The 21399-nt window shown below is 39.0% G+C and overlaps 1 protein-coding gene across 1 annotated transcript; it reads right to left on the bottom strand.

Annotated features, from left to right (window-relative positions):
* Positions 1 to 1234: 1234 nt before the first annotated feature.
* On the bottom strand, positions 1235 to 19083 carry LOC139745149 (tRNA (guanine-N(7)-)-methyltransferase non-catalytic subunit WDR4-like). Its single transcript, XM_071655565.1, has 11 exons — positions 18987 to 19083; positions 14346 to 14470; positions 12640 to 12777; positions 11339 to 11473; positions 9952 to 10108; positions 8412 to 8524; positions 7544 to 7601; positions 5639 to 5805; positions 4476 to 4674; positions 3324 to 3384; positions 1235 to 1602 (listed from the first exon to the last, which is right to left on the bottom strand). Exons 2-11 carry the CDS (start codon positions 14417 to 14419, stop codon positions 1235 to 1237), a joined length of 1470 nt encoding a protein of 489 aa, XP_071511666.1. The 5' UTR covers positions 14420 to 14470; positions 18987 to 19083.
* Positions 19084 to 21399: the final 2316 nt, after the last annotated feature.

The following is a 21399-nucleotide window of genomic DNA, read 5'->3' as shown; positions in this document are numbered from 1 at the left end:
ACAGACATACAGGTGTAATTAAACAATACACACATACACACACACACATGTCAAAAGGAACAATGCCTCTATACTCGGACGTGTCATAAAATTCATTCTCTTTATTTGTACTTTTCTTTATTCTCCTTCACGATTATGCACATTTTCCTTCTTTCTTCGTCTGTCAATACCTATCCAAAATTGTTTAAACGATACGCTATCCGAAATAGTGAATATCATGTTCTTTCCCGAAGGACCTTTTGCACACAGAGTGTGCCTGTAAGAAAATCTCGAAAGTTTGGGCTTGGGCACACTAAAAGTGTGGATTATTAGGGATTTTGCAGACATTTTTTTGTTTTACGCATGTTTACTGGGGTCAGCATGAGAATTCTTTCATCAGAGTGAAAGTTAAAATTTGGTGAATTGTGTGAGTCTCGCGCTGATTGCGTGAGACTTGCGAGCCCTGAAGCAGGGAACAGAGACAAGTTGAGCTGAAGCCACATAGAATAAAACCACTGTGTCTGTGGCTATAGACCTATCCGGTTTTAAAACATTGAAACTTATTGTATACGCCAAATATTTTGCGAGTCAGATGTTATTCGCAAAATTTAAGACAAGCGAAAATAATGATTCTGATCCCAATATGAATGTGTTGCACACACATACATTTCTCCATTCAGTACAGGGACTCCATGATCGCAAATTTAGCCACTCGCGAAATCGTTGGGAAGTCCCGATATCGCGAAAATTTGGACTCGCTAAATATATGGCGTATACAGTATGTCGGCTATGACTGGTGGGCTTCCAAATTATGAAGGTAGAAAAGATGAATCACTGGGTTAAGCAATGAGTCAGGTGTAAGGCTATGTTGATGCACAGATCATCTATTGTAATGGCCATACTGATGCCTCACACTTCTGGCTGATATAAACATTATACCATAACAGACAACGACTAAACCGAACAGATCTCTACCATAATAGCAACTGTAGCTTTAAATTTAAAACTGTCCAGCTAAACCTCAGTTGCACCCACCCTAAAAATCACTCTAGTTCACATCCTGGCAATAATTTTCAGCAGCCATAATGTCCAACATTTCTTTGAGTTACAGTTATTCCTCTTCGACTTCCACCTAATTGTAGTTGCCATGGCAACCCTTCCATTAACATTTACCTTGGCTCCAGTTGAAATAGCCTCATCTTGGAGGTCTACAGTCCATTTTGTCTTTGCTGTATCAGTCTTTGCTTCCTGACTATCATAAATCCAGTTTACTTTTTTTGGCATCATTACGCTCCTCCTCCACTTCACCATCATTCGCTTCTCCGTCACCGACGGCAACGCTTTCTCCTTCCACATCTTCATCATCTTCTTCTCCATCCTCACTGTCATCTCCATCACCTATTACCACGGATCTCTCTTCTTGGCCATCGCTGGCCCCCTCGATGGGGCTTCCGGTATCCTGTCCCCCCTTCTGCGCCCGTTTCTTTTGGAGTCGATGCCGCTTGTGGCCCTTCTTGGCGGCAAAGTCCTGGATCCTTTGCTGCTTCCGCCGCAAGTAGTCCGGCATGTTGTCGAAAGGTACCTTGTGGAGACCAGCGAACTCACTTGGGACATTACAGGAGCCTGTCATGGGATTGTAAAGGAGGAAGTAAAGAAATGACACAATAATACTTGTTGTTGAAATGCTACGAATTGACTGCACATGCGTAAAACAGGATCTCATATATGTGACCGTGCACCTGAAAACGAACATAAAGTTGCACACGCTGATTTTGCGTGAGGACTGAAAATAAGTGAAATGGGTCAACATAGCTGATCTTGACTTTTTCATATTTTCTGAAAGAGCAGGTCTTCTTTTACATTATGCTAAAATTTGGTATCATAAAACGGGCAGGAAAAAGTGTTTTTTTAGCAGTTTATCTCGAACATTTTTGGTAGAATAGTGTGATTAGGTGTGTCTTCAGAATCCCTTTTTCATTTCTGAAAAACCTTGTCCACACTCTTCACTTTCAACTCTAATAACTTTTGAAAGGATAGTGCTACTGCTTTGAAAGTTGGCATTAATTATAGACACAATGTGTTAATGGGGCATGCTTAATTTCAGTTTAATCTTATAATCCCTTCATTGCTGTTACTCTGGTGGTTTACTTCCTGATTTTTGTCCCATTCATCGCACAGCCTGCACAGTTTGGTAAAGATTAAGCGCTTGAATAGACACTGTACTTTAGAGCCTCTTTTCTCAGTTCACACTTTTCCTGAGTTTGTGCTTTCTTTCCAATATTTAGATAGGTTAGGAGGGTCCATTTGATTTGAATTATACATCATTTTAAAGCTTAAAGTCTGCTCTTTCAGAATGTGGTCTTAACTAAAAATTCATGTCTGGCAACTTTTTGTTTGTTTTGAGGTGCAGGGTCACATACATTCTCGACCGAGAATTGCGTGATAAAATAATCTCATATACTTAGACAAAAATCAATCACCTTATCTACTTTTGTTTTGTCTTTTTCATGGATTTTCCCTAGGGTTCTTACCCCCATTGACTTGTCCTTTATAGGGTATTCTTAATAACCCTAACTAGGCTGGAGTTTGTTTCATACACTAAGTCTTGTAAGAGACTTTTCGCTCATAAGACACACTTATGAGAGACTAAATAAAATGGATCTATACTTCTCCTTGAAAGTCTCTCATAACTACATAATGAGCAACTCTGGCCATTCTGAGATTTGCATATGAAGACTTTTATGTGATGACTTTATGAAACGGACCCCTGGTCTACTTTAATACAATCTAGGTAGACTGATACAGCCGGTCATCTTGTCACTTGCACACCTTAAACTCTAGTAGCTCCTCCCCCTCCCCGTTGCAAATCCTTGTTACCCAATGGTTTGTATGTATAATCATTTGTTTTTATAAGTGTGCCATATTTTCCAGTATTTGTAAAGTAATTACTGATTGCTATTTTCAATACATGCATTATCAAGGGTTAAAAGGTCAAAGGTTAAGTGAAAAAAACATATAACGTGTACTGTTTGTGGATGACTTTCTTGAGAATTTTTGGGTCTGGGATCAAAGGTCAAGGATTTAAGGCAGGGTCGAAATGTTATGGTTTTATTTGTTTATACAGTGTTTTCGTCATATTCGTAATCATATTACTAGCTAATTACAACAAATGTATTTCTTTTACAATGTCGTATATGTATTTTATTGTAAAATGAACAATTTCAGCTATTGAGCTGCATGTTCTTGTTTTATTGTGAATAACCCTAATTGAATTGAATTGGATATCTAACAGCAACGAATTGCAGGAAAGGGAGTCACTTTCAAAATAAAGGCATTTTACTTACATTTCAGGAAGTCCCAATCTCCTGAAAAAGCTAGCTTATCCTCTGATGATGCTTCCAGGAACTGAATAGTTAGAGATGAGATGGAAAACAAATAAGAATCACACTACACAAGGAACACACACACAGTGGAATCTTGTTACAGAGAGGACGGATAGAGCATAACAACAACAACAACAAAAAATCCCTTAGCAACAATGTGACTTTGCAGGTCAATCCAAACTCTTCACATTCCTTTTTGTACCCTGGTATGGTGAAACATCTAATAAAACAAGGTTATTTTCAAGGTTTTCAGTTCCTGGCACAAAACATGTTCCCCTGTAATTTTAACAATTATTATCTATATAAGACGTTTTAGCATCACATTAAAAACGCATATTCCTGTCTGCTCAATTTTCACTGTGCAACATGTCAGTATTTTGAATGAAATGCATAGGCCAATGTAATACAGCTGTAATTCCCAATAGGCTACCCTGGTTAGTAATGGCTCAATAACACATAGTATTTTGTCTCATCTATACAGTGTTGTGCAAGCGCTTGCTGAGTGCGCGAACACTTGATACTGTACTATTAAAGTACGTGAACACTTGTAACAACTCACGAGCGCACAAACATCTTGTAGCATGAACAAGTGCAAGTCACTCCTTTTGCAGTGCAGAGTCGACTTAACAGTCTTGTAGAAGAACAGTACACGTCGCACTTACATACCATTTCTGTAAAATACTCAACTTCTATGCACGTTTTGTTCACAAAACATTGCCTTAACAACTACACGGCCTGCCCAAATGTCAAAAACTGATGAAAACTAAAAGAATTTCTACCTAAGGAACTTAATTTGAGGGGGCAGGTGAAAAAAGTGTTTGTTACTGGGCTGCAGGGAAAAGAAATATCCATGAATTTCAATACATTAAAAAAATAAGTCTATTGTGTGGATACCTACATTGCACCTCAAATTTTGTACAAGATTTACACAGACACCCCTTGTAAACATATTTTTTTTCTGTATTTTACATGACAGAAACGGTCTATTGTGTGGATAGCTAACTGTATATCAAACTTTGTACAAGAACTACACAAACATGCCTTCTCAACATGTTTGTTTGTTTGTTCTTTTTTTTAATATTTTGTTGTTCGTGCTGTTCCGCTTTCCACTACCTTCAACTTTCCGTCCTCGCACGTCTCCACCCGGTAGACAACGATGGGTTTGGCCGGGTCCGGGAGGAGGATCCATAACCTGCCGTCGGGGTCAAAGGTCAAGGACCATGGCGGATGGGTACACTCCAGTCTTACAATCTCCTCCATCGTCCATATACCGTCTTGCTGGCCAACACGATAGACTGGAACAAACGGCTGCCTGTAGCAGTATTCATGTAATGATGAGGTCGGATATACAACCCTCTCTCGTTATAATGAACATGGACTTTATGATTTACAACAAAGGACAAAATCAAGTCCCAAAATTACTATATATTTTTACATATTTTATTTGTTGTGCTAAAAAAAAATGAATGAAAATAAAATTTGAAATGACAGAAAACTGCAGATTCTGAGAACTTCGTTTTGACAAGAGTCGCATGTACCTGACAGAAGGAGGTAATTTTTTCAGGTCCCTCTTCTATGATATTAATTTGTTTTTATCCCCGACATATTTTGTAGCAAGATACCTGATAAAACAAGGAATTTCACTGGTCCCATCCAGCTTGTTTAATCGAGGTCCCCCTGTAAAAGCCTTGACAGGATAAATCCCTGGTACCTTCACTCAACCACTTAACACAACACAAGTGCAATATATAAGACTGTATTCTTTAATAGACTCTTGCTGTGCACTGAAGGGGGGGAAGGGGGGGGTAATCCAATGGCGTATTACTCATAAGGGCTCTAAGAAGAAAAAAAAACTTTGTCTACCACTCACATAATATTGCGTTCAAATTGTTTAACATACATTTTGTATGCATGTTAACTTTGGTATGGTATACTCTTCCTTCTTCTTCTTTTTTTCCTGTAATTTTGCTGTAAAGTATGCAAGTCAACCTTGCCTACAAAAGTAAAATGCAAAGGGACAGGAAAAAACCGTTTGACTTACGAAACAAAATTGTCACATATTTATTTCCATCTAAAGTAGAGTGTTTTCTTTTTTTTCTTTTTTCTTTTTTTTTTTGGGGGGGGGGGGTTGACTTTATAGGCAATTTCGGGGCTTGTATGAGGTTGAATTAGGGGAGGGTGATTGTATATTGTGATGGCTGAATGCATACTGTATGTCACCAATACATTTTTATCATTACGACTTCTAAAAAGAAAGCAATAGGAGTGAAGCTCACTGTAGTATTGCCATGGCAACGAGACTGTGCCTGCAGCAGCAACTCAGGCAGGCGACTGTCGCATCCGTCTTTTCTCCCGCATCAGAATCGCCGGCTTTCGCCCAGTTGAAGGAAGTTCTGCACAGTTCTGTCGCTGCTCTGTAGTCCCACAGCCTGAGACTAGAGTCCTGTCAGTATGGAATGGTGATTTATAATAAGCCGGTGTGAAGTTAGCTCATGTGCACACTGGTACAAATGACCTTTCTGGGTTTTTTTCTCAGTTATCTATGCAGGTCATTATTACAGTAGAAGCTCTCCCGTATTGGAAATTCAACTGAAATAAGTGTTAAAGAAAGACGGGGGGTGCTTCAAACTTCTGAAAGTCTAATGGGGTGTTGCAAGAAAGTTGCAATCAATTTCAACTTGCAACTGATTGTCACTGGCCAATCAAAATCATTGTTGCATGCATGTCTTCTTCAAAGGGCAGACCCTGAGCCAATCAGAATGGTTGTTTCAAAATTAGCAATTATTTGCAATTGATTGCAACTTTCTTGCAACACCCCATAAGACCCGCTTATTAATGTGATCAAGGAGAAGACAAATCATTCTGCTGATGAAGGCTGTGGCGTTGACAGCTAAAAATTCTAGAAGTAAATATCTTGTATTGAGATAAAAAGCTTAACACCAATTCTAGTCGGGTCATGTTTAAAATATCATCTTGCAGAATGTGTCAGAAAGGAAGGGACATTAAACAGGAAGTAAGATTCCTCACAATAACAATATAATAACAGGTGATACACAGAGAGTGTTAATGCCAAATTGTTTCTGTTTTTTAATATATTTGGCATTAGGTATCCACTATTTGACTTTGCAAGCATGGAAATGCAGTTTCAAAACAAAACAGCTGGAACTGCTAACTCTGCGAAAATAGAGTTGTAGCCCCACAAGCAAATTAAACTTTGGGTTGGTTTGGTTTGGTTTATGCTACGTTAAAATCATGTTCCCGGCGGCCACGGCTGCTCCTTTTCAGGCCACCACGGACAAAACGGGATGGACATGAGACAACACGGGGGGACGAGATGGGGAAACGTGACGAGCTATGATTACCACGAATGCCGTGTCAGATTTTTAATCTGTCAAAAATTTTGCCACGGCAGTCATAGTGCTGCCAATAAACCTACATTGTAGTAAACCATAATTAAACGGGCGAACGCAGCAAAACTTGATGGCTCGTAATAGGCTGCAACAAAACTTGAAGGCGGTCCGTAGTAGGAGCCGACGAGAAATATGTGTAGTCTAGCTTGACCAGACGCCTTGAAAACATCATTTGATAGCAAAAAAATTTACTGGCGCGAGGACTGGAACAAACATGAAGATTTAATTACTATGGGAAAAAAAAAAGGGAGAATATTTCTCCTACCCAAGACACATTAAAGGAGACCTTCGGATGACTTTAAGGTTTTTACATGTGAACAACTATACATTAGTTTAATACCAAGTACAGAGTTTCAGAATTTATAGTCATTGGGACGAGGAATAAGAATGTTTCCAAAATTTATAGCAAATTGCAATGAACAAGGATGATGACATGGCAGCCTCACCATAAGAATGCATGAATTGGGGCTCAAGGAAGCAGAACAAAAGAAGGAGGCATGCATAGATTCTACACAGGTGAACATGTCAAGCAAGCGGTATTGTATTGGAATTACACTGCTACATTTCTGAAATATATGAGGCTCTTATGCCATCAACATTGTTTAGTGTAATTTGTTTAAGATTTTTCAGAGTATTAGTTTCTCTGCTCAAGGACAACTACAGTAAATTCCACAAATCTATCATGGACCTGTCGATTTATGTACTACATGATGTGAAATTATGAAAATCATCTTTTAATAAACAAGCGATTCAAACCAAGTCGACACTCACCCCTGCTGCTGATACCAAGAGATCAAAGGAGGGCAGTATGACTAGCCTGTTGACAAACCTGCAAAGTACCAAATACATAATATATATTTCTAAATTATTCTTAAATTGAAGGATTTTTGAAGCAACACAGATTTAATGTAAACATATCAGAAATGGTAAAAACAGATTGGAGTCACAAAAAGAAATTAGTACACTTACAAAATCCCATAAACAATAATCATTCCTTGGTTTTCTCTTCACAGGCATCATACCAATGCTGTTGATATTCCATTGGTGTATGCCTTTAAAAAAAATTAACAAAAGTCTTCCTAAGCCCCGTGGCCCAATCAGTTTTGGTGGCCTTCGACTTTCACCTTTGACCTTTCACCCCTGCCGCAATAGGCAACTCGGGGATCATTACAATTTATTTCTGATCTTCATATTACTGTACATTCAATTACAATTGAACATTATTAGCTGGAGTTATCGGTGGAAAACTATATTTTCAATCAAAGTACAGTGACCTTTGACCTCACATATGCCCTCTTCTCACTGCTGCGTACATGTGTCTGCAAATTGGTTGTCAATTCACATTCACACAGTCCATCAACTTATATCACCACTGGGCTAGTTGTATGAGTAGGACAGGGAAACTGATTTCAAGTCAAACATCTCTATCACATTCTTCAGACAGGTAGTGAAAGTGATGATAAAAGTCAGCAAACAATTTTTGCTGCAATTCCATTTTGTAGTTCCCCCATCCCCCACTGCCAATAAAATGTAGGAGTGTGAGCGGCGTGTGCTGATATGGTTTGCGCGTGACATTTATCGCGGAAATTTGTGTGTTAGACCTCTACAGAGAGTTGTTATAGATTGGTATTAGACTTACTCTGTGTGCCCAAGACAGAATGTGTGGATGCTATAGGCGTTGGGAAGACAGCTCACCCGAATCTTCTCGTCACGCTCGGCGGTGATGATGAATTGATTATCTGGTGACACAACCTTTAGGGGAAAGAGATGATATGAAACCTCGTTCCAATGATGGGAGGGGCAAGGGGATGTATTCCTTTCTTAAGTAAAACTTCAATTCAAGTTGCATTGAGTACGCCAATACACAGGAGTACTAACAAACAAACAAACAAACAGAATAGCGAACATACTGTTGAAATCAGACCAAAACATACCCAAGGAATACAATTTTCTAGTTTCTCAAGATTGCACACAACAAGCAGATGGCATTGGTACTTTTCATGAAAAAAAAAAAAAAAAATTGTTGAATTTTCCTCATGTTTTCATACATTATTGTCCATAACGATGTCATAAAGGGTAGTAGTCTTCTATCTCATCCAGTGATGATGGCACCCAAAATTTTACGGTCTTATTTACCACAGGGAGTAGTGATTTCGAAAATGTTTTGAGTTATCACATTTGATGCATATGTGTGTAAATCAGTCGTATCACAAAACATCCTACCATATAAAAATTTTGCAACGAAGCCTAAAAAATAAGGACATATCACTAGTTTGGTCAATAAACCATAACTGTAGATGGTTTATTCTAGAAACAAGTTCATTATAACTATTGGTCACATTTTGCAAATACTTTAAACATTGATTATACTGATTAATATTTTAACATTGGTTGTTTCTATCACTAACTCAAATTTTGAAACTATTTTGAAGCACTAAAGTTGTGTTTCTGTTTTATCTGCAAATGGTATACAATGCCTTTAACAATTCAAAATTTACAAATCTAGTGTCTGATTTTTCTCAAACTTTTACAAGTGTGTTTCATAATCATTGCTGCTTTCACTCAATCCAAATCTATATTTGGGTTTTTGTCTCCTTTATGCTGCATTTACACCATGTTCTCAGCGACCACAGCAGTCATGTTTCAGGCCACTGTGGACAAAATGGGATGAACGTGAGACAACCCAGAGGGACAGGATGGGCAGACGTGACAGGCCGTGATTGCCGTGGATGCCGTGTCATATCTTTTAAACTGTCAAAAACTTTGCAACGGTAGTCTCATTGCGAATGAGAAACCCTGTAGGTCATAATAAAACAGGGTGAACACAACAAAACGAGACTGCACGTAACAGGCCATAACGAAACTAGGAGGCGGTCTGTAGTGGGACGCGATGGAAAATACCGCGTAGTCTATCCTGACCAGCTGCCAAGAGAATGGCGTCTGATAGCTACATGTTCATCGGAGCGAGGACTGGAGAGATGAAAACTAGACTACAAAGGGGGAAAAACAGGAGAATTCCTGTCTACCTATTGTGCACTACGTTTCGTGCAAATGGGGCTGCCATGGCCGCTGGGAACATGGTGTAAATGCTCCATAAATGTAATAGAAGTACAAACCTTGGTATCTTTGTCTAAAACACACTCTCTAAAGAGAAAGTTTGTCAAAAACATGGGACTTACCACGTCTAGGAGCATGGAGACATGACCCAATATCAGAACTCCATCTCCAGCTTTATCCCTGATGTCAAACCGATAAACATCGCCTGCCTTGTCTGCAACAAAGAGGGCAGCCTCATGCATGTCAAAGGTCAATGCCATGCACCGTTTGGCAACAACTCTAAAACACAAAAGGGGAAACAGGCAAAACAATAAAACACAAATACAGAGAATAAGTCATACCTGTGGGTTTCAAGGAATGACTGATCAATGCGTTAACCCATTGAGGACGAGTCCCGAGTATACTCGGGCAGAGGTCTTTGGGAAATGTTTGTTGTAGCAAGATTAGTCCGTCTTCAACGGGTTAAGGAATTACATGGTTAATCCGTCATCAACAGGTTAGGGAATTACATTGCTTAACATTCATTATCTCATCTACAGGAATGGATAAAAATAAACAAAAGTCAGTGATTATTATTAAAGTTATTGATAACAAGTTATGCATTTAGAATGATCACCCAGTACTATGTTTTTCCAGGTGTTGTGTTGTTGTTTTAAAAACAAGAAAAGACGAAAGAAAAAAACTGGGACGCTACTAAAAAAAATAATAATAATAATACTTATGTAGCCCCAGACAATTCACATAAAATCAGACCAGGTGTAATGAATACTTGGAAAATGAGATTGTTCTAAGCACTATAAGACAAGTTCCTGAATTGTCTATTTCCTATTCAATACAGCATCTTTTCTTCCTCACTGTGCAAGATATGTACATAGTACATCTGATGTATTTTAAAACTTTTAGGACATGAAATGCTATGAGAAGGTGATTAATCATTAATCCATGAGTAAAAAAAAAATTGATATGCACTGTAGGTGGATCTCTCCAGGCCCAAAGAGGGAATAAAAAATAAAACAACAACAAAAAGAATGAATGACCAGCAATGATGGCATCCACAGCTGCCATCATGAAAGACCTGGTAGGTTGGGGATTCACACATAGGGGGGTTGATTCATTTGCTGTCACCCAGGCCATGAATATTTATGTGGAAAGCTTATTAGAAAAAGGACTCATGCACCTCAGTGCAAGCCTGCTCAGACTGCACTTGAATAAGCACCTTCATAAATGAAAATTAAACCAAGAAAATTTGTGTGGAACGTCCCTTTGAAAAAAGACTCATGTAACTTGGTGCAAACCTGCTCAGATTGCACTTAAAAAAAAAAAAAAAAAAAAAATGAGTGTGAATTGGGCCATGCTAACTAAACAGAAAACACCTCCATAAATGCAAACTAGACCAAGAATATGGCTAATGGAAAGTTCCCTAGAGAAAGGATTGATGTACATTGTAACAACGTGCAATTCTGCTCAGAGTACAAATAAATTTTCAGATGTAAATTGGGCCATGCTCACTTTGTCCACATTTTGGTCCAAGAGTTCTCTACGTCCCACAGCGACAGCTCCTTCTGGTCCGTGCAGGCAGCGAAGTGGCAGCCACTCTTGGAGAATGCCGCGGTCAGAACCCGTCCTGTCGAGACATGAGGGTCCCTGTGAAAGTGGAATGAATAATTACCCTGGATGACTTTGCATGGATTTTATGGAAACCTCTGTGTAGTTTAATTTTCATTCGTACAGGAAGAATTTCAACCATTAACCGCAAAAGGGCGGGGGAGGGGGGATCCATCCCCCCCCCCCCCTTTGACGTTTCACAGTATAATTCTGTAACGCAAGAAGACCTCGTCACGAGGTTCTTGACTTTCTTTTTTCAAGTCTCATGCAACTTTTGAGACAAAATTTGCAGAATCCGCCCCCCTCCGGTTTTAGCAAAGCCAAAAAGAGCCCGGCCTGATTAGGGTTAAAAACTAGTCCCGAGTATACTTGGGGGAGGTGTCTATGAGAAATGTGTGTTACAGCAAATGCATGTCATTCTCAATGGGTTAAATTCAAAACTAGATAATAATCATTCTAATCATTTGGGATACAACATATGTTTGAGATTGAAGCTGCTCATATGAAAATAAAGAAGATCATTAAAATAAGTATGATCATTCTAAAAATATCTTCACAAATATTTGTCAAGTAAAGGGTGCAGTACCACTGAAAGATCTTTTTTTCTAATTGATGGCACTAACATTACTTTCAGAAAAAAAAGAAAATGGAATTTATCCACCTTTACATTCACACTTTTTATTCATTCTTTCATACGTAAGCCAAGAATAAATCTGGGCACTACAGACGTCCCAAAAAAAATTACAATCAGATTTTCACATTGATAACACCCAATACAACTAAATTGTCTAAATGCTACTTCAGGGTCTTAAAATATAACATCTTAGCTCTATTTTGCAGAAAATTCCATTCAATTTGGTTAATCGGTCACAGAGAAATGTGGATTGTTGTAAAAGCATGTCGTGAGTTTGATTCTTCCAAGTTTGGCACTTGGATGCTACTGTGCATGAACACAATAGCTAGAACTTGGAGGGAAGAGATTCCTGACATGCTCTACAAAATTCCTCATTTAATGCAGCAAATCGAATGGGCTTTTCTGTAATATGTGGGCAATGAATTATAGTTTCGTACCCTGAAATTGTGTTTGGATTGATGCACAATTTTTACAGTCATCATTGCAGAGGGGCCTGTTGTAAGTTTTTTGGGGAAATACGGTATAATCTACTCAGTATACTCCATTCATAAATCTACTTGCTTTCACTTACATCTCAACAAGAGTTGTGTCTTCAGATCTCCTCTGCTGTTCCTGCTTCGATGCATTCTTCGACTTTTTCTTCGCATTCTGGCCCTCCGGCTCGACGGTACTCGCCCGCAGTTCAAACTTGTGCACTGTAGCGGGATCTCTGCAGGCCCAAAGAGAAAATACCAAATAAAACAACGACAAAAGAATGAGTGAATGTCCATGCAGTCATTCAGGGCGGTCAATTTGAAAGACCTGATGGCATGGGAATTCATATAGGTGGGTTGATTCATTCTGCCCGTCAGAGTACATTAAAAAACCAATAATAGCGCCGATCGACAAATATGTTCACTGAAGTGTACGTTCATTGGTAATGGCCTCACCAGTCTAGATCAGTGATAAAGCTGTATAGAATTTGTTACAGGGGTTCTCAAATGTATCCGAGCCGAACCAACCTCCCCACTCCATGGTACAATATCTCCACACCTAAGGTTCTTTACAACAGAAAGACCTGTGGTCTATTTCATGAAGTCATCATTTGAAAGTATTTACATAAATCTCTGAATGGCCAAAGTTGCTCATAGTATATAGGTATGACAGCATGTCAAATCCATTTCATGAAGCCTCTCATAAGTGTGTCTTATTTGAGCAAAACTGATCTAGATTATGGCAAGCAATCACTGAGATGCTGGTGTATCAGATGCATCACACAAGGTCAAAATATCACCCTCATCAGGGGGGGCTTTGGTATACTATTTTCAGTTGAAGAAGGAGTTTTTCTTCAGTGGAAACTATGGGAGCAGAACTACTGTATTCTGCGACATTCACTACACAGTGTTTGACATATTCAATCTCATATTACAGAACAGGGCAAGTCCATCCCCTGAGCTATCCCATCATACATTTAAATCACTGCTCTGCACACAACACCTACATAGTAGGTATTGGTGATACCGAGAATTGAAACTCAACGCCAAGCTCAACAAATGGGACTTGCTTGATAATGTATGAGCTTCTTGCCAAAAAGTCTCAGGAAGTATTATCAAACGACAAGTTCACCTTCACAGACATATAGGTTGAGTGAATGCAGCAATATTAGTAGAAGACATCAGTTGGAGTTTGAGGAAAATCGGACAACCCGTTCAAAAGTTATGAATTTTTGAAGTTTCTGCTCAGTCACGGCTGGATGAGAAGACTACTATAGCTTGCGATGTCACATGTGTACAACGATATAAAGAAAGAATAAAGAAAATTCAATATATTTTCACTTTTCTGGCATAACAAAAGAACACTCAACTTCTCTCTTTCAGAAGGCAGGGGGACCCACATGATACGTCAGTAACAAGTCAAAGAAATGTGCACTTTATTTACAATGTAAAGTTTTGTGAAATTCCCTTTTTTCTTTTTCCTTATAACGTTGTATGCATATGACATCATACACTGTAGTAGTCTTCTTATCCAGCAGTGACTGTGTAGATACTTTCAAGTAATTTTCGTAACTTCGGTACGGATTGTCAGATTTTCCCAAAACTTTCACTCATGTGTTCTACTAATTATTGTTGCATTCACTCAATCCACATGTATATGAAGGTGAACTTGTCCTTTAAAGTTGGAGGAATTTAGATGTTAGTAATGCCTCGATTAACTTCATGTCCCTAAGAGTGCTGACTGGCACAGAAAACTCTACACACTGCATACAAAGTCCCAAGCACAGAAAGAGGTAACGGTCACCTCAAAGCAGAGACCCGAACTTCTGATCCACTGATGGTGACGACGTAATCTCTGCTGCACAAAATCTTTGCCATGTCCGTCAGTCAACATTAAGTGCAGTCACAGTGCCCAGATCAGCATGCCGTCTACAGAGCAAGACAAAATGAAAATAGTCTCAAGATAATTTTACTTGCCTCAGATTTAAATCCCGAGGACAATAAAGAGTTGGTGAATAATTATATAGATATAATATCATTATCATTTGACAGATTAGTATTGCCTTGATAAAGTCACAGACATCTAGAAGCTGAACAGACTGCATAATAACACAGAGTTATTTTGATGAAAATCAGAGTGGAATGTTTCTTCAGAATTCAGCTTGTCACCTCACATATCTTCTCTCAAAACCTGATAGAGGTCAAATCCAAAAGCAAAACATTAATATGATTGTCATAAAACAACAACATGCCTGTGATATGATCAAAATAGTATCAACCTGGACAGACCATAATAGTAGTAACTGCACAGGGATCAATTTAAAAACATGCTAATAATAAGATTTTAAGAATATTACTGGGATAGAATGTCTAGTAAGATATATGACTAGAATTCTAGTACAATGACTCTATGAGTGTGGTTCTTTAGAACTCACAGAGGGGTTTGTACGCCAAGGTGTAAACCCAAAGTCAAGTTTGTCATATTATTCAGAGATTGCAACACAGCTTCAGGAGTGCTTTTGGAAAACATTCCAAGGCCATAAATCTTTTAACACACGATCAGAAATGCAGCAACCTAAATGCTGGTCACTGTGTGTACATTCCCAGCTTCAGCAAAGTTAAAAATGCAGATAATCTTGCAAATGCAAGCTTTGATTAAAATCTATGTGAACTCGACTCGAGTTCTCACGTTAAAATTTAATACTTCTAATTCAACTTACTAAGTAGACTTTGAATTAATATTAATTTATAGTCTATGGCTAGTAGATCTACAATTATACCAACAAATGGTAACATACGGTTTCTCGTCAGTTACGATAGTTTCTACAGTGTAAATGTAGATCTACTGTGGCATGCAGGCGAGTGGCGAATTGCGCCGTATATCATGTAGTAGTTCAATGTACTTGATGTACATGTGCTGTAAAGTTACTGTAGCTCTAATTGTTACTTTTTACCTCTGCCAAGGAAGGAGGTTATGTTTTCATTACCGTTGGTTTGTTTGTTCGTTCGTTCGTTCGTTAGTTAGTTAGTTTGTTAGTTAGTTTGTTCGTGTGCAAAATAACTCAAAAAGTAGTCAACGGATTGGGATGAAACTTGCAGGAAAGGTTGAGAATGACACAAGTACCAAGGTAACAAACGATTTTCTTTTGGTAGTGATCCGAGAATTTGGGGGAATTTACATGTATGAAGGATTTTTGCTATTTTGGCAGGTAGGGTCGGTATAATCGTGATATAGTCCCCACCACAGGCCCCAACGCAGTGCGCCTGCACCCACGGACTAGGGTTAGGGTATAGGGTTAGGTAGGGTTGTATTTAGTATGGACATGCAGCGGTGGGGACTATATCACGATTATACCGACCCTACCTGCCAAAATAGCAAAAATCCTTCATACATGTTAATTCCCCCAAACTGACTGTTTTAGGTGCACCAGGTGGGTTGGGGAGGATGGCCTGAGGGCCCAAGTCATTTAGTTGGCTCTTTCCAGACCCGGGCTGCCCAACCTGGTGCACCCTTACCACTCCAGTGTATGTTCTGATTTCGAAATATGTTTTATGAAATTTGTGAATGAAAGCCGAATAAATAATAATAATAATAATAATAATATGCTGGTAGGGTCCATGAACTTGGGAGTTCAGGCTGCGCTATTTGAGGCTTGCCTCCGTGCACTAAAGTGCGTGCTCTAATTTCTGCTGGAGCGTGGCGCGCTGTGCAGCTGAGGGTCTATGACGTAACAAAGGCTTCTATTTTAGGAAATCGGGCCGCTTTCAGCACACAACGCTATAGAGTAAAATATCCCGTTTGCGGCAGTTTAAGTATTGTTAAGGGTTTTTCCAACTTGTAAACAAATCAGGCAAATTATTTTCAACCATTTCATGTATCATAGACAAGATTATTTATTAATGCAATTGTTTTCATAAAAGAAATTTACCATTGACCAACGCAGTTTTCATGATTTACCAGGGCAAAACCCAGCACAATTTTCGCCGATAAAGGGCGATATGCGACGTAGTATTTCTGCTTGCGGCACGATGTACAATCCCTTTAGATGCAATACGCGCGTGCTCCGTGATCTTTAGCCGATCGCCTTCACATGTCTCGCGAACATTGCGTAAGCCCCAATTCCCATTGCGAAAGCACGTGAAAATAGCGGGCCCACATGCATTGGCCGCAAACAAGATCGCAATTCTGGCGGTGTTGTTGATGTTTCTCGTGTTTTTCTGAATTTTTTCGATGGTAACATCCACTTTCCGAACAAAATGGCGGCCCACATCGGCTCGCGAAAGTTCTATTTTATGTGAGGATATGTTTTCAAAATCCATGAGCATCGGGAAAACGACAAAAAATCAAGTTTCTTGGACCATTATTTCAGGGCTGCCAACCTTGAGTGAGAGTTTGGCGTGAGACACTACGAGGGAGCGGAGCGACCTCGCTGGCTAGCACCTGGCGGCCTGCTGTGCGGCCGTACGTACGTACGTACGTACTACGTACACAGTCAGTGTATGTAAAGCGATGTAAAGCACACGTCATAGCCATACAATATGTACTGTAATTTGCCAAAAGTACACGCTACGCTCACGTGGTATAGGTAGAAGCCAATCGTAATCCAATAGCTCGTCTTTGCGCGCGAACCGAAAACGATTATTATTGGTTAAGCTTTACACCCGCGCTGGAAAATCTCGACATTTTGGGCTTGGGCATATCGATATTTGGAATATCAGAGAATTTAGAGATATATTTATTTTTGTAGTCATGTACAGTCCATTTAGGGGGTTTAGCGTGAGATTTCGTTTATCAGAGTGAGACAGTCAAAATTGGTTGAATTGCGCGAGTCTCACGCTCAATGCGTGAGAGTTGGCAGCCCTGCATTTCTTAATTGTTATGTTTAGAAGTACCGAAAATTTTATTTTGGATGCGATATGTTGTCATTCAGGTGAGAAAATTTCACTTTCGTCAGAGATCGTGCCCATTTTATTGGTTGGTTTTTGTTGATTGCTAGTGTGTTAGTATATGTGTAGTGTGCATGTAAAAGTGCAATGCTGTGTTTAGCGGTATATTACCGTGTATGATGTACCTGCCGCTAACGGCTGCACGGCCGCTTACCGACGCAGTTACTCTAGAGTCTAGATGTCTAAGTACATATACCAGTGGAAATCACTGATATCTCTATGGAAGAACAAGACCAGTGGTGGAAATAAGCTGCATGCTTGGCAGAGGTCTGCGCTCTCAGACTCTTGCAGAGTGCTTTTCTAGTATTTACATAGGTCTAGTATTATTGTCACAGTAAAACTTAGATTCTATTGCGTATTTTAGCATTGCCATTGTGTGATTAGGCGGGCGGGCCATCCTATATAAATTTACCAGTGCACAATTGCCTAATACGGCCAGGGTTAGCATCTTGTATTCTAACTATACACAGCCCATCGCTGTATAAACAGCGACAGCTGTGCTTCCACATATGCACAGCGTCTGGTCGGGCTACTTGTATACTAGCCTGACCAGACACTGTGCTGCGCACAGGGTCTGACATCTGTTAGTGTTTCAACGTTGTAAACGACCGTCACTATTGACGGCAAAATCACATAAAATACCTTTTATTTTGTATGATTTTAAGAGTAATATAATTTGCAACACTTACCTACAGCGTATTTTCCTGATGGTTGAGTTGAATTCGGCGTTTTGTTGGTATCCAGACCTTATTGTTGAATTTTTCGGAGTAGATCGTGCGGTGGCATCTTTTCCTTCGAGAGCTTCACAAAAGCAACAAACTACTACGCATGCGCATTCAGAAGTAGTTGCTTTTTACGTACGCCCGTGCGCCCGTGCGTTTCATGTGTTACGTAAAGCTTGTAGTAGATCCGCGCGTGCTGCACCGGCAATGATTTGAACTTTTTTAGTCGGGGTCATCCGACTATCTCATCACTTCCGCCCCGACTACCTACGTTGTAGTATACGAGAGTGAATGCCATTCATATAACACGCAGATGAGGAGTGAAGCAGTAAGGACGTTTACAGACCTGATTTCAGCCATAGATTTCGGTAAGTTTTAGACGTAATTAAACAAAAAATCGCATACCGGTTATTGAATGATGGTCATAGATTACGATAATTCCTTATATTTTAGTTTTCCACAATTAATAAAGATATTCATGAAGGAAACAGTGAACGATAACAACGTCCGCGAAGGAAAAGAGGTGCAGCGCTGTCGCCAGCGCTGCGTGTAGTTACTTGTATACTTGTTTTAATACAGTCAGTGTCAGTAGCATTAGACCGTCTCTAGCGGTAGGCGCTGGATCGCGAGAGGTTACAGGGCCACACGAATAATAACGCCTGGGACCATTCATTCGGATTCACTACTGTTCATTCTCTCACCGGCCACAACCGAAATTTTCACTTCATGAGATCTATAATAATAAAAAAAAAATAGTAACGTATGCACACGTTTACCTGCAATTTTCAAAGAAAGTATACAAGGACCAATTACTGGAGAATAGCCTGAGAAAGTGGACTGTTCGTAAAACGTGGATGGAGACGCAGACAGTCCAGCTACTAGTATGCTAGACTTCTTTTGTCGTAAGAGGGCGCCTTGTTTCACATTATCAGTGTGTTCTGCACTGTGCCTATTCGAAGTACCAGCAGACGCCACTCGGTCTGGAAGCGCCAGATAGTACCACTTCGGATTACTGAGTATAATTTAACCAGCAAGAAAGCAAGGAGCTCAGATGAAGTCATATCACATAGAGAAGTCGCTACATGCCTGGTAAATCAGAGAATGGCCAAAGTCGCTCAGGCTTCAGAGAATGGAGCTATGACAGCTACAAATGCATTTCATGAAATTTCTCATAAGACTTTTTAACGGACCTATGGAACCAAATTGAATTACACCCAAATCGATGCGATTCGATATGAGATGCAGACAAATTTGGACAGTATAGGTCCTACGTATTTTTTGTGAGGACAATCCGCTTAAATATTGGGAACTTTCACCATTTTGATCAAATCTGTACCGGGAATCTCCTGTGCCCCGTCATCGCTATAAGAAGGCTATTAATATTAGGCCTACACGACATATTTACGAGTGGAATTAAGGTATGGTGTTGAGACCTGGCTTCACGCAGGTTTCGAACTTTTTTGGTGAGCTTTGAGAAACATTTCGTGAAAATTTCACAGATCTTTCTCCGGGAGATTGTAATTCCAAAATGAATTCAACGTTAATTTGATGAAAATTGGTTTTCCAATGGCTGAGATGTCACAACGATATTGAATAAAAGATGGGACCCACAACCTTTTGTTAGGATCGATTTGTTTTAATTTGTTTTTTGATATCTCAGCCATTTCAAAAGCGATTTTTTATCCAATAAACTTTTAATTTCTCTTACAATGTGTTGCGTTCTATAAAATGCCAATCCATCTCCGCCTATATTCATCCCTTCAACAACTGAAGGGTTTGTTTGCAAAAAACCGATAAGTCCATTTTTTAAGATTTTGAAGTAAGATCTCTGTCATAAAGTACAAAATAATACCTTTTAAACGACATATTGGTCACTACTATACAGGTATATTCTTTAAGTTATGGTCAAAAGAAGCAAAACAAATCTTATTATTCTCTTTATTTTTCTTGACCTTTAATCGCAAATAATCGGCGATTTCTAAGATTCTTGAACATTTGATATATTCTCGTGTAAGTTCTTAAATGAATGTAATATTTTTTTGTGAGTCTCAATTTGGATTTAGGAAAAAACACTACACGCTGTGCTTGCTTTTGTAGATAAAGTAGCCCACGCTATAGACGACTCATCACATACTGTTGGTATATTCCTGGACCTGTCCAATGGGCCTTTGACACTATCGATCATGGTATTTTGTTATATAAACTCTCACTTTATGGGATACGTGGAGAGGCCTTAATTGGACTGGTTCAGGAGCTATTTAACTAACAGGAAACAGTTTGTAAATACCAACGGCTTTAGTTCCAGTCTAAAACACTATCTTGCGGGGTTCCTCAAGGATCCCTTTTAGGCCCACTTTTGTTTATTCTTTATATAAATAACTTTAGAAATTCATCTAATGTTTTGTCTTTTCTTCTTTTTGCCGATGATTCTAATATTTTCTTTTCACATCGAGATCCAACATCTCTTTTAGAAGTAGTGAACAGAGAATTAATATGGGTTCAAATGTGAATTCAAGCAAATAAGTTATCTCTTAATGTAAACAAAACTGTTTATATGTTATTTAATTTTAGTAACTCTGTTACGCATTTGCCTGGCGATATAAAAATGAATAATGATTGCTTGACTCAAGTTGAATCGTCTAAATTTTTAGGTCTTTATATTGACCATGAATTAACATGGAAATATCATTTGAGTATATGAATATAAGAATGACCCAAGTCCATGGAAGATCATTTCGAGTAAATTAAAAAAAAAACTTCATATCTTTTTTATTTGTCCAATAATATTCTATTTAACTGTGGTGGGAAGGCAACATTGTATATACAAATTAGAACATATATTATTATGGCAATTAACATTTACATTAATTGTGGAGAGGCCATTTTGTGTGGTGGACTTGGGTCGTTCTTTGATTCATATGGACTTGGGTCGTTCTTTGATTCATATACATGATATTCTGCTATAGAGATGGGAGAAGGATGAGAGAGGGCGCTATTATATGAATGTAAGAATGACCCAAGTCCTTCATTCTTACATTAATATAAGATTTAACTCATTCATTTCAGGCACTTCCGGGGGTACTTAGGATTTATCATTTGCATACAAGATGAGTCCATGCATAAGCTACAATTTCCCATGTCAAACTGAATTTGGTCAAAAATTGGACTTGGGTCGTTCTTATATTCATA

The sequence above is a fragment of the Diadema antillarum genome, unplaced genomic scaffold (assembly GCF_040938485.1).
Source record: "Diadema antillarum isolate AM-2024a unplaced genomic scaffold, OU_Dant_1.0 seq00001236_RagTag, whole genome shotgun sequence".
Classification (NCBI taxonomy): domain Eukaryota; kingdom Metazoa; phylum Echinodermata; class Echinoidea; order Diadematoida; family Diadematidae; genus Diadema; species Diadema antillarum.
Note: the sequence above shows the minus strand (reverse complement) of the source record. Positions and strands in the feature narration are given on the sequence as shown.